We start from the raw sequence: 15,321 nt of genomic DNA on the forward strand, positions 1-15,321 counted from the left end.
TAACGGAATCGATCAAAGCATAGGTAAAGGGGTCTCACGCCCTTGGGGTGGGCCACTGAGCGCGGTACAAACGGGACCGTCTGGGTGGCGCCCTCTATAATGTTTTAGATCGACACGCGTACCTACCCCCCCCCCCCCTAGAGTTGGGGATTGTCGGCGTGATTAGGGCACAGGACTGGTTCTGGTCACGCTGGTCCAGGTCAGTTAACCCGTTGTCCGCCGGGGACGCAGATCTGCTGTTCTGGTACCCTGAGGGACTTGTGCTTTTTTCAGGGGGGAAAATGCCGGGTCGGCCCGGTTTTCACAGGGTTTGATATTATGGAGATGTTCGTTCTCCATTCTTTTCGCCCCTCTCTTCTCCCGCTTACGCATGGCTGAGAGGGGGCTGTTGAGGTGGTTTTTATAGTACTCCTCTGGCATCCCTGTGTACGTCCCGGTCCGCCGGGCCCGGTCCGAAGTTGTTTTCGTCGACCCGTAGGCCTGGGATAACCCCTTTTTGAAACCTAAAACACTTGTACTGCGGTATAGCCAGTGTATACCCGCAGGTGTGTTTTGGAGTTTTTTCCTGAGGGGTTATAGGAACAACCACCGCATGTTGAACCAAGAGGGTGGTTGATTCCCTGGTGTGTTGGAGCGGAGTCAACTCCCGGGTTACCCAGTTGAGTGTGCCCCTGCACGTTCATGACGTCTGCCAATCGTGTCAGCCTTCTCTGCCTCGGCCCCTCTAGAGCGTCTGGGATTTTTTGGTGGAGGCTTTGACATGGTGCTCAACAATGCCAGCATATGCCCCTTCCGCCGGTGTGCTGTTTTCAGTTGACCCCTTTGGCGCCTGTCTCGTCCGCAGTGCTCCAGGCTCGGGTGAAGTGCCTGCTCCCGCTGTAGTGTAGCCTCTTGAGTGCTTCGAGTTACAGCCATGCTGACTGCCTGAGTATGCCAGGGTCAGTGAGTCAGGCGGCGTGCTAGTGGGGAGAAGGGCCTGCTTTTGGATGGGCCCTGTCCGAATACGCTGGCGATGTGGGGGGCGGTGTCTCTAGTGACCACCTGGTGAGGTCTTGATGCTGTGGCGTCATTGGCCTCTCCGGGACCCCTTTTTCCGGGGAGATCCAGTCCCTTCTGGGTCTGGGTCTTCCTTCGCGCTCCGCTGCTACGGCCTTGCCACGGGGTTGAGCTTTGCTCTTGACCCCGTGATTTTGGGGGCGGTAACGAGGTTTGTTCCTTCCGTTCGTTCCCTGGTGGCATGCGGGTTGTGCGTGTGCGTAGTCGTGGGGTCAAGCCACGGCCTTCTCACCCTGTGCGTTGAGTTGCTCGAGTTCCTCTTCGCACGGTCGAATCCGTCTCCCTCCCGTCCTCCAATAGGGAGGGTATCCCTCCATTAGGGAGGGTATCCCTCCATTAGGGAGGGTCGGGGGGCTCGGCCCTCCCCGGTTCTGATGGTTGTGGGGGGCCTCAGTGGGGTACATTTGTCGAGCATCAGCTCCCATTGTGCAGTAGACGCTGAGCGGAAGCTTATATGACATAGAACAGTAGGTTATGAATATAACCGTGTTCTATGAGTATAGTGACGCTCAGCGTCTAGACGCCACTGCGGCCCTTGATCTTGCCTTGTGGTGAAAGATTGAGAAGGAGATGAGTGTGTGGCCACACCCCTGCTTATATAGTTAGCGGGGGATGTGGCCAGATGGATGTTGGTATGTAAAGGTACATTTTGTGAGTTTTTATTCAGTGTACAGCACTGGAGTGAGAATATGTGCAGTAGACGCTGAGCGTCACTATACTCATAGAACACGGTTATATTCATAACCTACTGTTAGCTGTCCAGATGTCAGCTGTGGTGGAAACCCAGTCTACCTCTTTGAGTGTGGCCTTCAAATTAGCTTCCATCACTGCATAATATTCTCTCTCAAGGTAGCCAGCAAACTTTTTCTGTTGGCAGCTTGACATTGTTCTTTGTGAATAGGTAACATCTCCTCGACGGTATACCCAGCGACGAGCTTCTTCAGACCTTCTCACTCACTTGTGGTGTTTGCCCTGACCTTAGATCCAGTTTCTGTTGTTATGTTTACATCCATCACTGGCACTGGTAGAGGCTTCCCTGTCAGCGTCATCAGATTTGTATTTGGTATTTGACAGCAGTAGTTTTTACCACTATTGTAGTGTTTGGTGTTTTGGCTTATTTCTTCTCCAGCCACAATGATTTGTCTATGATCAATCAGAGAAGCACCAATTGTGCTCAAGCCCAGACCGACCCAATCATACTAACCCTCCTAACAATCTCTCTCTTTTACTTTCTCACTCTCTCCCGTCTCTCCCTCACTTTGTTTTTGTTTGTGTTTTCTGGTTGACCAGTGAAGAAAGAGACATCCCAGAAGTATAAACGCTCACACAAAACAGAGTAAAAGCAAGGCAGAGAGCAACCATTGCGTTTTCTGACTGCGGCCAGATGGACCTGGCTGGAACTTGAAAGCTACAGTATATACATGCAACACAACACTCTTGTGTTCCACGGTGAAGACAGAATAAATGGACACCTGAAGGCTGACCAGCCAGGGGCCTTAGCCTGCCACATGTCTGAAACCAAACAACTCAACCTACAGTATCTTTCCACCCACTCGGTCAGAATAATCCCCAGTGAAGTTGAATGTTCCTGATTTTCTGTAGCCAGTGTGAATGCTAATCATTTTCTTTTGTTGTTGATATTTTCCTCTAGGTGTTGTCCTTGTTGATCGTTGCCATAGGGGTGTACGCCAAAGTACAGAAAGCAACAGGTGTGTATGACTCTACTGACTCGATACTTTCTCTACATTCCCAGTAAGTAAATTTTCAGAACTAGGGAGAAAATACTCAATCCTCTCTTCAGATACACAAATGTAAATGTTTAGCTCTTTGCTTTCCTTTTTTATTTGCAGAAATCACTGGTCAGAAAGCTTATCGGTGCTCCTGCGCCTGTTTTTAATCACAAGGAAGGAAGGAAGGAAGGAAGGAAGGAAGGAAGGAAGGAAGGAAGGAAGGAAGGAAGGAAGGAAGGAAGGAAGGAAGGAAGGAAGAAAGAAAGAAAGAAAGAAAGAAAGAAAGAAAGAAAGAAAGAAAGAAAGAAAGAAAGAAAGAAAGAAAGAAAGAAAGAAAGAAAGAAAGAAAGAAAGAAAGAAAGAAAAATGAGGGAAGGAAGGAAGGATAGAAGGAAGGAAGGATGGAAGGATGGAAGGAAGGAACGAAGGAGGAAAGTAAAGAAGGAAGAATAGAAGGAAAGAAGGAAGGATGGAAGAAAGGAAGTGTAGAGGAAGGAAGGAAGGAAGGAAGGAAGGAAGGAAGGAAGGAAGGAAGGAAGGAAGGAAGGAAGGAAGGAAGGAAGGAAGGAAGGAAGGAAGGAAGGAAGGAAGGAAGGAAGGAAGGAAGGAAGGAAGGAAGGAAGGAAGGAAGGAAGGAAGGAAGGAAGGAAGGAAATGAGGGAAGGAAGGAAGGAAGGAAGGAGGAAAGTAAAGAAGGAATAATAGAAGGAAAGAAGGAATGATTGAAGGAAGGAAGTGCAGAGGAAAGGAAGGGGGGAAAGAAGGAAATAAGTAAGGAGGGAAGGAAGGAGGAAAGGAGGAAAGGAAGGAGGGAAGGAAGGAGGGAAAGAAGGAAGGAAGGAGGGAAGGATGGAAGGAGGGAAGGAAGGAAGGAACAAGGAAAGGAGGGAAGGAGGGAAGAAAGGAAGGAGGGAAGGAAGGAAGAAAGGAGGGAAGGAAGGAGGGAAGGAAGGAGGGAAAGAAGAAAGGAAGGAAGGAAGGATGGAAGGAGGGAAGGAATGAGGAAAGGAGGGAAGGAAGGAAGGAAGGAACAAGGGAAGGAGGGAAGAAATTAAGGAGGGAAGGAAGTGCAGAGGAAAGGATGGGGGAAAGAAGGAAATAAGTAAGGAGGGAAGGAAGGAGGAAAGGAGGGAAGGAAGGAGGGAAGGAAGGAGGGAAAGAAGGAAGGAAGGATGGAAGGAGGGAAGGAAGGAGGAAAGGAGGGAAGGAAGGAGGGAAGGAAGGAAGGAACAAGGAAAGGAGGCAAGGAGGGAAGAAAGGAAGGAGGGAAGGAAGGAAGAAAGGAGGGAAGGAAGGAGGGAAGGAAGGCAGGAGGGAAGGAAGGAAGGAAGGAAGAAAGGAAGGAAGGCGGGAAGGAAGGAGGGAAGGAAGGAATGAGGGAAGGAAAGAAGGAAAGGAGGGAAGGAAGTATGGAAGGAGGGAAGGAAGGAGTCATGTCTAAACTGTGGCCTCTGTCTGTGTAGACAAAGAAGGAATGAAGGAAGGAAGGATGGAAGGAAGGAAGGAAGGAAGGAAGGAAGGAAGGAAGGAAGGAAGGAAGGAAGGAAGGAAGGAAGGAAGGAAGGAAGGAAGGAAGGAAGGAAGGAAGGAAGGAAGGAAATGAAGGAAGGAAGGAAGGAAGGAAGAAGGAAAGTAAAGAAGGAAGAATAGAAGGAAAGAAGGAAGGATGGAAGGAAGGAGGAAAGGAGGGAAGGAAGGAGGGAAGGAAGGAGGGAAGGAAGGAAGGAAGGAAGGAAGGAAGGAAGGAAGGAAGGAAGGAAGGAAGGAAGGAAGGAAGGAAGGAAGGAAGGAAGGAAGGAAGGAAGGAAGGAAGGAGGGAGGGAAGGATGGAAGGAAGGAAGGAAGGAAGGAAGGAAGGAAGGAAGGAAGGAAGGAAGGAAGGAAGGAAGGAAGGAGGGACGGATGGAAGGAAGGAGGAAAGGAGGGAAGGAGGGAAGGAAGGAAGGAACAAGGAAAGGAGGGAAGAAAGGAAGGAGGGAAGGAAGAAAGGAGGGAAGGTAGGAGGAAAGGAGGGAAGGAAGGAGGGAAGGAAGAAATGAGGGAAGGAAAGAAGGAAGCAGGAAAGAAGGGAAGGAAGGAGGGAAGGAAGGATGGAAGGAGTCGTGTCTAAACTGTGGCCTCTGTCTGTTTCTATTAGACACAGTGCGTGACACATTCCTGATTGACCCTGCGATCATCCTGATAGTGGTGGGCGTGGTCATGTTCTTCATCACTTTCTGTGGCTGTATTGGAGCTCTCAGAGAGAACATCCGCCTCCTCAAGACAGTAAGACACGTAGGATATTTTGTCAAAATTCCAAGCACAAAATGTAAGGTGGATATGAACCAACGCTTAAATCTTTTGTGTAACAGCATTTATGCAAATCCACAGTGAGCTCCTTAAGTATTTGGTTGGCGATACTCTGTTTGATGTTTCAGCTCCATGCTGTTAGTGGAGACAAATCGTACTTATCGTAATCTCATTCTACAAATACTTTTGGCAGCCTGAAATGGTTTAACCCTCTGTTTGACTGAAAATACAGTCAAAGCAAAACCGACAGTCAAGTCTGCACTTAATTCATCTCTGTGAAGTCATGTGTAGAGTAGAGTAGAGTAGAGTAGAGTAGAGTAGAGTAGAGTAGAGTAGAGTAGAGTAGAGTAGAGTAAAGTAGAGTAGAGTAGAGTAGAGTAGAGTAGAGTAGAGTAGAGTAGAGTAGAGTAGAGTAGAGTAGAGTAGTGTAGAGTAGAGTAGAGTAGAAACGTTTATCAAAGTGTCACACTATAAAGATACAATGAACAACACATGTGTAGACCACTCAGATGTTTTGAGACATTATACACATACATACTGTAATAGACAAATAATAATATACATAATATACAAATATAAATAATAATAATAATAATAATAATAATAATAATAATAATAATAATAATAATAATAATAATAATAATAATAATAATAATAATAATAATAATAATAATAATAATAATAATAATAATAATAATAATAATAATAATAATAATAATAATAATAATAATAGCAATATATTCCATCAATAATAGTATACATGGTATGTTTGGGGTCAGAGCATAGTGACAGGCATCTGTATGCATGTTTGTTTCTATGCTGTATTTTATTTTAGTATTTTAATATTTTAATTGCAGTCACAGATTTACAGTTGGGTAAAAAAAGAAAGTGAAAATCATATCTAGAGCAGAATGTCTAGGGGTTAAAGAGTGGAAGGGGCAGTATTTCTATAAATTACATCAACATAATCCAAAACTGACTGATGAAGACTGCTTCAACATTCCTCTTTCTGCAAATCAGAGGAAATATGGATTTGTTTCTGTAAAACAACCCAGACTTTGTCTCAGCTTGCTAGTGAGATTGGCTATGTGGTATTTAAAAGTAAAATGTTCATCAAGCCAAATACCAAGATATTTATATTCAGTGACTCTCTCAATAGTGGATCAATTTAGAGTATGTGGGTAGTTAGTACATAGACTATGTTTTTGGATGTTTCTGTTTTTTGTATCTTTTACTTTCTGGATCTTTGCGTTTTACTATCATTCAGGAGGACCAGTTTACGCTTAAGCTTCCTGCAGACCATCAAATGAATGTTGGAGGTTATCCATTACTAGCTGAACAGAGTCAGCAATACAGAAAATTGGAATGACAACCATTCAACATAGAGACTATATTGTTTATATAAATAGTGAAGAGGACAGGACCGAGGATTGAACCTAAATTATGGCTGAAACTGTGCTGTGATTGGCTCTGAATCCAGATTGGTGTGGGCTTAGTACTGAGGGAGTTGACATAACATTGGATATCGTTGCAGCCAGGGCCGCCTGGGAGAAATGCGAGGGCCCCCCCCCCCCCCTAAAAGGTAATTTTCTTTTTCTTTTTCATACAGTCAACATATTCTTAAATAATAGCGCTGCCCGAGGCTGGGCATGATACAGTCAACATATAGCAAGAGAGAGAGCGAGAGAGAGCTCCCGTTCTACAGTCAATATACAGTGTTATCGCTGCACAGACCCGGCAATGCCCCTGACCCTCCACCAGAGCAAGGCCAGAGAGAGAGAGAGAGAGAGAGAGAGAGAGAGAGAGAGAGAGAGAGAGAGAGAGAGAGAGAGAGAGAGAGAGAGAGAGAGAGAGAGAGAGAGAGACATTGGAAAGAAACACCCCAAAACCAGAGCAAATTGAAATGCTATTTGGCCCTAAACAGAGAGTACACAGTGGCAGAATACCTGAGCACTGTGACTGACCCAATACTAAGAAGATCCTTGACTAGGTACAGACTCAGCGAGCACAGCCTAGCCATCGAGAAAGGCCGCCATAGGCAGACCTGGCTCCCAAGCGAAGACAGACCCACTGCACACAAGATGAGGTGGAAACCGAGCTCCACTTCTTAACAACCTGCCCACTATACCAAGACATATACTTCCCACAAATTGCAAACACCCAAAGAGACTTTGAAAACATGGAAAATAACTCAAAACTCCCATACCTACTGGGAGAAATACAAGAATGTGAAATAAAGCCCATTTGAATTGAAGAGAGAGAGATAGATAGAGCATGTCTGTGTGTGTTAGAAAGAGAGAGATAGAGAGAGAGCATGTCTGTTTGTGTGTGTGTGTTAGAGAGAGAGCATGTATGTGTGTTAGAAAGAGAGAGAAATATATAGAGAGAGCATGTCATTTTGTGTGTTAGAGAGAGATATAGAGCATGTCTGTGTGTGTTAGAAAGAGAGAGAGACAGAGAGATCATGTGTGTTTGTGTGTTAGAGAGAAAGAGCATGTCTGTGTGTGTGTGTGTGTTAGAGAGAGAGCATGTATGAGAGAGATAAGCAAGACAGCTAAGATGAGCCCCTAAAGGATATTCAACTTTTAATGGAAGAACAAAACAGAAGGAAAAGATAACTTCACAAAGGCAACATGAATATACATAGATCCAAAAGGACAAAGATCAACACTTAAATCCAAAGAGAAGAGGGTCTATACCAGAGAAAACAAAGTAGCAAGGAGCCAACGGCCGACATCAGCTAAATAGGCTAACTGCAAATAGAGTAGCCAGGTACTGACACCAGGTACACACCGTTAGCTACAACAGCTAGCCGGCCCGTTTGGCTCAATATAACGTTAGCTACGTTAGCTAGCCGGCCCGCTTTGGCTCAATATAACATTAGCTACAACAGCTAGCCGGCCCGTTTGGCTCAATATAACGTTAGCTACGTTAGCTAGCCGGCCCGCTTTGGCTCAATATAACATTAGCTACAACAGCTAGCCGGCCCGTTTGGCTCAATATAACGTTAGCTACGTTAGCTAGCCGGCCCGCTTGGCTCAATATAACATTAGCTACAACAGCTAGCCGGCCTGTTTGGCTCAATATAACGTTAGCTACGTTAGCTAGCCGGCCCGCTTGGCTCAATATAACATTAGCTACAACAGCTAGCCGGCCCGTTTGGCTCAATATAACGTTAGCTATGTTAGCTAGCCGGCCCGCTTTGGCTCAATATAACATTAGCTACAACAGCTAGCCGGCCCGTTTGGCTCAATATAATGTTAGCTACGTTAGCTAGCCGGCCCGCTTGGCTCAACATAACGTTAGCCAACATAACGTTAGCCTTAGCCACGATAGCTAGCCGGCCCGAGAGAGAGAGAGAGAGAGAGATATATCCACGGCGGGAATAGAATAGAGTGCATTAAAAACTCACCAAACGTCCAAGAGGATGGAGACAACTGCGTGGAGTTGACGAAGTTCATCTGCCGAATGACCGTCCTCTTCATCTAGGCATAACAATGCTGTACGCGCTCTCTCTAGGTTAGCTAACGCTAGTTAGCCTTTAGCTAAGCTAGCTACTAGCCGACATGGCTATCCCGACTGAACCACACGTTAGCACTCGATATTATAACGTAGCTAAAGCTAACTAGCTGTCCCTGCCTTTAGCTAAGCCGACATGGCTAGCCTGACTGAACTGTCTAACATTCATGCAACAACTTTCATCTTCAGTCCATCTGCCGAACGACCGTCCTCTTCGTCTTGGCTGGCATAAGCATAACCTCCAATGCTGCACGCGCGAAATAGTCAAACGCAGCTGACGCACGCCGGCCGACTTTACACATGTAACCCCTCCTTTCGTTGAAACCAATAGTATGTCTGCTGCAGAGCCCCAGAGCTCCAATAGTGAGTATGTCTGCTGCAGAGCCGCAGAGCCAGGAACAAGTCAGACACATTCTACAAACGTGTCTAATGTGAAATATATAAGCATATAAGCAAAACTAGATTTTAGGTCTGTGATGAAAAAGGGCCTCGCGGGAAGTGCGAGGCCCCCCTTCCCGCGAGGCCCTGTGCGACCGCACTGCTCGCACACCCCCTGAGGCGACCCTGGTTGCAGCTGGACATGTCTTATACAGTAGTTCCCATGAGCCATTCAAACATCTTAAGGTAAAATCTGTAATGCCGTCAAACAGCGTCAAAGAGGGGCGCCCAAGTGGCGAACCATGTAACGCGCTGCGTCGTGAAACGCCCAACCCGGGTTCAATTCCAGGACCCGGCGTCATTTGCTGAATGTCTTCCCCCCGCTCTGTCTCCCATTCTTCCTCTCTCTCTCTCTCTACCAGACTGCCCGGTAGTAAAAAAAAACAAAACAATAAAAACCTACCAAAAAAAAACAGCGTCAAAGAGCCCTGCTTCTTGTGCCACCCTAACAAGTTAGGAGAGTTGTATTCGTAAGCATGAAATGTTTGCATCAACTTCAAGGCCATATAATTCTTCATCTTTAATATTTTTTCAAAAAAAAATCTTTCCAGGAAGTCCATTAACATCCTATCCTCAATATATATCGAAACGAGTACAACTATTTCCAAATCTTAACCACTTATATTCCCGTTTGTTTGATATTAAATCCCTTTTTATGACAAAAAAACGCAGACATCTGCATTTAGGTCACATTTCTACACGTTTTTAACGCCAGCGTTCAGCATCTAAAACATGCACAGAGTCCGTGTGAAAAAGAATATGTATTCATATTTACAAATGAATGACTAATTCGGTAGTTATTAGCATTATAGTAACGGTAGTAAGCACTGCTGTTTGGCTATTATACGTCGCGGGGGTACAGTATATGAGACCCCCGCTACATTCTGAAAGCTCACCGGTGATTTTGAAAGAGCCAGCGGTCTTTCGCATTCCTGCCATCTGGCTCTACAGAGCGAAGCCGCCCAGGGAGCCTGCAAAACGGCAGAAGCGCTGAGAGGGATCACCAGCCAAGAGCTGGTTGCACCAGCCACAGTGCAACTGCGCCACCGTGTGTCATAAACGGTAAACGGACATACTGACAGAGAAACAGGCTCTCGGTGATACGAAAACAGCGTGTATTTGAATGAATTAGTGCAGATTAAAAATCAGCGTTTTAACATTGAAGTCAATGAGAACACGAAAAGATTGCCAAGGTTTGTCCGCTTCAAAAGTGAATAACCTTTTTTTTAGAGGCATTCAAATGATGAGCCTTTGATATATTGAATAAATATCAAAGATGACCAATCTGACGCAATTTCATGACATAATAATCAACACAGACATCGTTGTACACAGAAACACAAATGAATATAGGCAAAAAACACGAAATCTTTGCTAAGGGGGCAGAAGGGTTTATTTACCCAGGGTAGGTTCGCTGAGCACAGATGCTATTTTTCAGCTACGCCCTGATTCACATTCACACAGTGCCATTCATACCTGGGAGCTGCCCAGTACAACCATAGTCGACACCATTGGCCACTGAGCAACTCCACTGGAGCAGTTGGGGGTTAAGTGCCTTGCTCAAGGGCACTTCAGCGGCAGATTTTTCCTGCCGGTCCCAGGCATCGAACCGGCGACCTTCCGGTCACAAACCCGCTTCTCTAACCATTAGGCCACCGCTGCCCCCTCTAGATAGTTGAACGAACACATCGGGAGGAGAATGAATGAATGAATGAACCTGATGTAAACAAGACAAACGTCTTTCTCTGGTCTGCATCCCATTAACACTTTCAGTGCCACCAGGGGGCGCACGACTTAGTGCTTGAATGCCACCAGCGGCGCTAATGTTAACGTTAATATAACCTAATCTATGTTTTAAATTATGGCTAAGTGTCTAATCTGCCCGTCGCTTATCAAAGAATCATTTTCCAGTCAGTGCTGTCAAGGCAGATTGGTTTTTTATCGTTTCATTTCCGTTTGAGAGCATTTTGAAAAGCACCCGTTTTGAGGTAAAAAACAGCCCATTCTGTGATAATCGTCTTTTACTGGAATATTCCAGAACGTTGATATTTGTTGGCCTATTTATGAATCGTTTTCAAATAAACGCTAGATGATCAAGTATACGTACACGCACGCACATTCGAGGCGTGCGCTGATAATAGCCGTTTTCATTTCCTCATGGATTTTACAGTGAAACCGCTGGAGCACATATCAGAAAAAAGCTTATATCTTCATCAAAACGAGTCTGATTATCCTAACACAGATAACATAGATTCCTTACCTGACATCAGATGGTATCCAACTGGTATATTCCAATTCCTGATCACCATTAGAAAAAATCGATAAGTGTATAGATCTAACGTGTATACAGTAGAACTCATGCTTGCCATGGCTCAGAGTCTCCAGAATGAACTCTGGTAACCAGCTGCATCAGTGGACTGGAAAATGTGGACTGGAATATATTTTTTTCCCATCCATTTTCATTGAGTCCATTCCAAAATCCCTGATGTCATCTGGGAGACGATAGGGGGCGCTTTTTTCACATCTGATCGCCGGCGATCAGATGTGATAAAAATAAAAAAATCTGAGAAATCTCGTGAGTGGCTTTCAACGTAACTATTGTAAATCCGAGAAAAGCCGTGAGTGGCAGTCAAAGTGTTAACAATTGTGTGTATTGAGCCGTACTGTATTGTATGATAGAGCGGCTGGTTGCAGAGACGCGAGTTGAACGAACACATCGGGAGGAGAATGAATGAATGAATGAAAACTTTATTTAACAGATTGCAGAATGGGTACAATACAGTACGGCTCAATACACACAATTGTTAAGGGGATGCAGACCAGAGAAAGACTTTTGTCTTGTTTACATCAGGTTCATTCATTCATTCATTCTCCTCCCGATGTGTTCGTTCAACTCGCGTCTCTGCGACCAGCCGCTCTATCGGAGATAGGATCACATTGTGTCATGTTTTGCTAGAGGGTGGCAATGTTTATTATTCCGAATAGATCTACACGGGCTTATAGCCTATAATACGTGACATTTGAAGCAGGCACCACTGCTGTTGTAATTGTCTGGTAATAGCTGTTTCGAGTGTGTTTATTATTACTGCCTTCCTATACCCAGTTAAATCTGTCTTCATATCTCACGCCCCAAAGGCGATAGCGAGGGGGGGCGTACGCGTGTAGGTCAGTGGCCAATCAGAGCGCAAAACGGGAACCCGGAAACACAACTGGGTTGGTAAAAGCGTACACGCGATCTGTTCAGCCACAGGGCACACTGCATTATCGCGATAGCGCCCCTAAGAGGATCTGGCCGGTGTTGCACCTTGTTGAATTCATAGAGTAGGGTAAATCTGCAGTGCCGCTCTGCGACCTTGAATAGGTTATTAAAATGGAATAAAAGCAATAACAACTTCCCACGGATATATCCGTGCCTCTGTCCACAAGGCATGGACTAGAAACACGGAGATCTCCATGCTCGGGCGGGAATGTGTTAAGGTGGGAGGTCAAGAGGCCCCATCAGACCAGGCTGCAGAAACAAATGAGTGGGGGGGCATAAAATGTTCTCGGGGGGGCACAATGGTTTTTCAACACAGGTTCCCTTTTATACGTTTCAGCTGGGACAGCGGCGCTGTGACTTGCTTGGCGCTGCCCACGGTGCTGAACTAAACAGCAGAGAGGCAATTGAAAAATCTAATTTCTCTCTATCTTAAGAACTTTCACTTATACAAAAACAGACTGAACGGATATATATAACAGACCTGCTGGGGCAGCGGACTGAGAGCAGGGGACACAAACAGGCTGGATAAGATGGTCAAGAAGGCCAGTAGCGTGGTTGGGGTGGAGCTGTACTCTAGCGAGGGTGGCGGAGAGGAGGAACCTTGCTAAGCTCCAGGCCATCAGGGAAAACCCCTCCCACCCACTATACACAGACTTGGCTGACAGGAGGAGCATGTTATAGGCTCACACTACCTAAATGCAGCACTGAACGGCACAGGAAGTCCTTCATTCCGACAGCCATCAGACTATACAATGCATCACTGTGCCTCACTGCATCACTGAGCACAGAGTGACAATTACCATCTTCCTGGACTCTTACTTTTTAAACAGCACTGTGCATTATTACACCTACTGTAGACTTCAGTATATTTTTACTGTATTTATTTACTGTATCTTTTATTCAATTTTTATTCTATTTCATTTTATTCTATTCTTAGGCCATTTGTTTTGTTATACTTATTTGTGACTTGTTCTGTCTAAATGTTTAATGTTGAGTGATTTGCAGTGTCAAATTTCCCTCAGGATAATACATTTCTATTCTATATCTTTGAAAAGTCTCCATTTATTCAACACTTCTGAATTCACTGACAAACTGAAATGTACTGACAAAAATAAGGTGCATAAAAAAGCAAACAAAATTCCTCCACAGGCTATACTCACCATCATAAGTAGAGAGGCAAGCGGTGTTTGGGGACAGAGTGAAATCTTCTTAAAACACTGCCCCTCCACTCATTCCTGAACTTTTTTGTTAAGTCCTTCTCAAATGCCAACTGAATTAAATTGGCCTTAGTTGCGTCGATGAAGCATACTAAGGCAATGTTCTGTAAAGACATTCTTGAGGGTAGAAAACGAATTCTCACAGAGTGCCGTGCTAGCTTCAGTAGTGTTGTTGTTGACATCAGTGCCCACTAGGGCTGTCCCCGACTAAGGATTTGGATAGTTGACTTTGATTGACAGGGTGGGCACAGCTGACTCAGTGGGCGGGCCCGGGCCCCCTAATGCCCGCCCATGGCGCCGGGACTGGGCCCATTATTATTGGGCTTAGCGTTTTCTATCCCTTTGGAGCGTGGATTTCATCATGTTTCCTGTGATTTAACATGAAATGACTGACGGACTCCTCTAGTTTCACATGATAGCTATATCTTCCCTGTAGCTCTAAGACCAGGGGTGCAGTCGTAATATCAGAAGTGCCTGTACGCTGTTTAAATGACGCCACGTGCACGTGCGCTCCCTCGCGTGCGCACAGAACAGATGATTATTATGCATAAATAGTAGGAAACATGTTTGTATAGGAAATTACTAGTTTTTAGTTTTCGTTTTTGTAGTAGTAGCAGGATCATCCAGGATGTAGCCTTCAATATATAAAGAAATTATATTGTCAACAGATATGGTTGAAAAACAAACAATGTTTTAAATGTAATTGTAGATACAATATTGTAGTTACAATTTTCTTTAATTGAATTAACTTAAACTAGAAAAGTAAATACAAACTAAATTAACAATGTAATTTAAAGATTACAGAAGGACAGTTTCCTTCTGAAGCACAACAAAATGTCTCATCCTTCCAGTCGGGACCATTTGGTTCCACAGCTCAAGCAAACCCCCACCAATTGGTAAGGGCTTGTATTTTGGTTTTGCACTTCTCGTTCTTTGTTATGCTATTGCTATGCTATTCTTATGCAAAGACTAGGTGATCAGCTGAATACCGGTACTTAAATACGGACGACGAGTCGAGTGAAAGTTGTACTTCTGCTCAGAAAAGTGCTGGGATGGCGTGGTACCGCGTGGCACCACCACTGCACCACTAACTAAGACCGAGCTCGGGAGAGCCTCTGAAAGACGGCTCTGTGCTCATCTCCAGAAGGTTCAAATCAAATACGCTTTTGGAAAGGTTCAGTGATAAAATAACAAACGACCTTGCGGGGGGGAAAGCTGCTGCGGGCCGGATGGCTGAGTATCACCGCTCCTAGTCACGCATGGCGCGGCTTAGCTGACGCTCCACTGTCCTTACTCCCCGCTGTTCAGTTTCACTACGCTGTTATGCTTTATCTCCGGTGTAAGCTGTTGTGCTTTAACCTCTCGTGGCAGGGAGCGGTTTTTAAACATCAGCTTTAAAATGTGGATTTACAGGCGATTTACAGGCGATTTCACCACAAGGATATATGGAGAATATTCACCCTAGAATTAATGCAATCTTAGCGGTACAAAAGTAACATAAGTGGGGACATTCAGGTGCACTTAAAGATAAATTAATGAACAGTGAAGAGAGTGTAGAGCCGGCTCCAGAATTGTATTAAAGTGCATTACATCCCCGATACAATCTAGTTCATCAAACAGACACTAACTGACTAATCAAATGGAAAACACTGCTGATTTTGGTAGAGAGAGAGAGAGAGAGAGAGAGAGAGAGAGAGAGAGAAGAGAGAGAGAGAGAGAGAGAGAGAGAGAGAGAGAGAGAGAGAGAGAGAGAGAGAGAGAGGAGAGAGAGAGAGAGAGAGAGAGAGAGAGAGAGAGAGAGAGAGAGAGAGAG

General features: G+C 45.1%; 1 protein-coding gene across 1 annotated transcript in view; it reads left to right on the top strand.

The window, feature by feature from the left end:
* The window catches only part of tspan33b (tetraspanin 33b), a gene marked incomplete at both ends in the record, with an annotated part of 106,841 nt that overhangs the window by 35,340 nt on the left and 56,180 nt on the right, over positions 1 to 15,321 (top strand). The window contains 2 exons of the mRNA XM_084335216.1: positions 2,708 to 2,765; positions 4,924 to 5,051. Of these exons, the coding sequence (XP_084191342.1) occupies positions 2,708 to 2,765; positions 4,924 to 5,051 (186 nt within the window). The remainder of the gene's footprint in view (positions 1 to 2,707; positions 2,766 to 4,923; positions 5,052 to 15,321) is intronic.

Source organism: Notolepis coatsorum (assembly GCF_963971535.1).
Source record: "Notolepis coatsorum genome assembly, chromosome: 18".
Lineage (NCBI taxonomy): Eukaryota > Metazoa > Chordata > Actinopteri > Aulopiformes > Paralepididae > Notolepis > Notolepis coatsorum.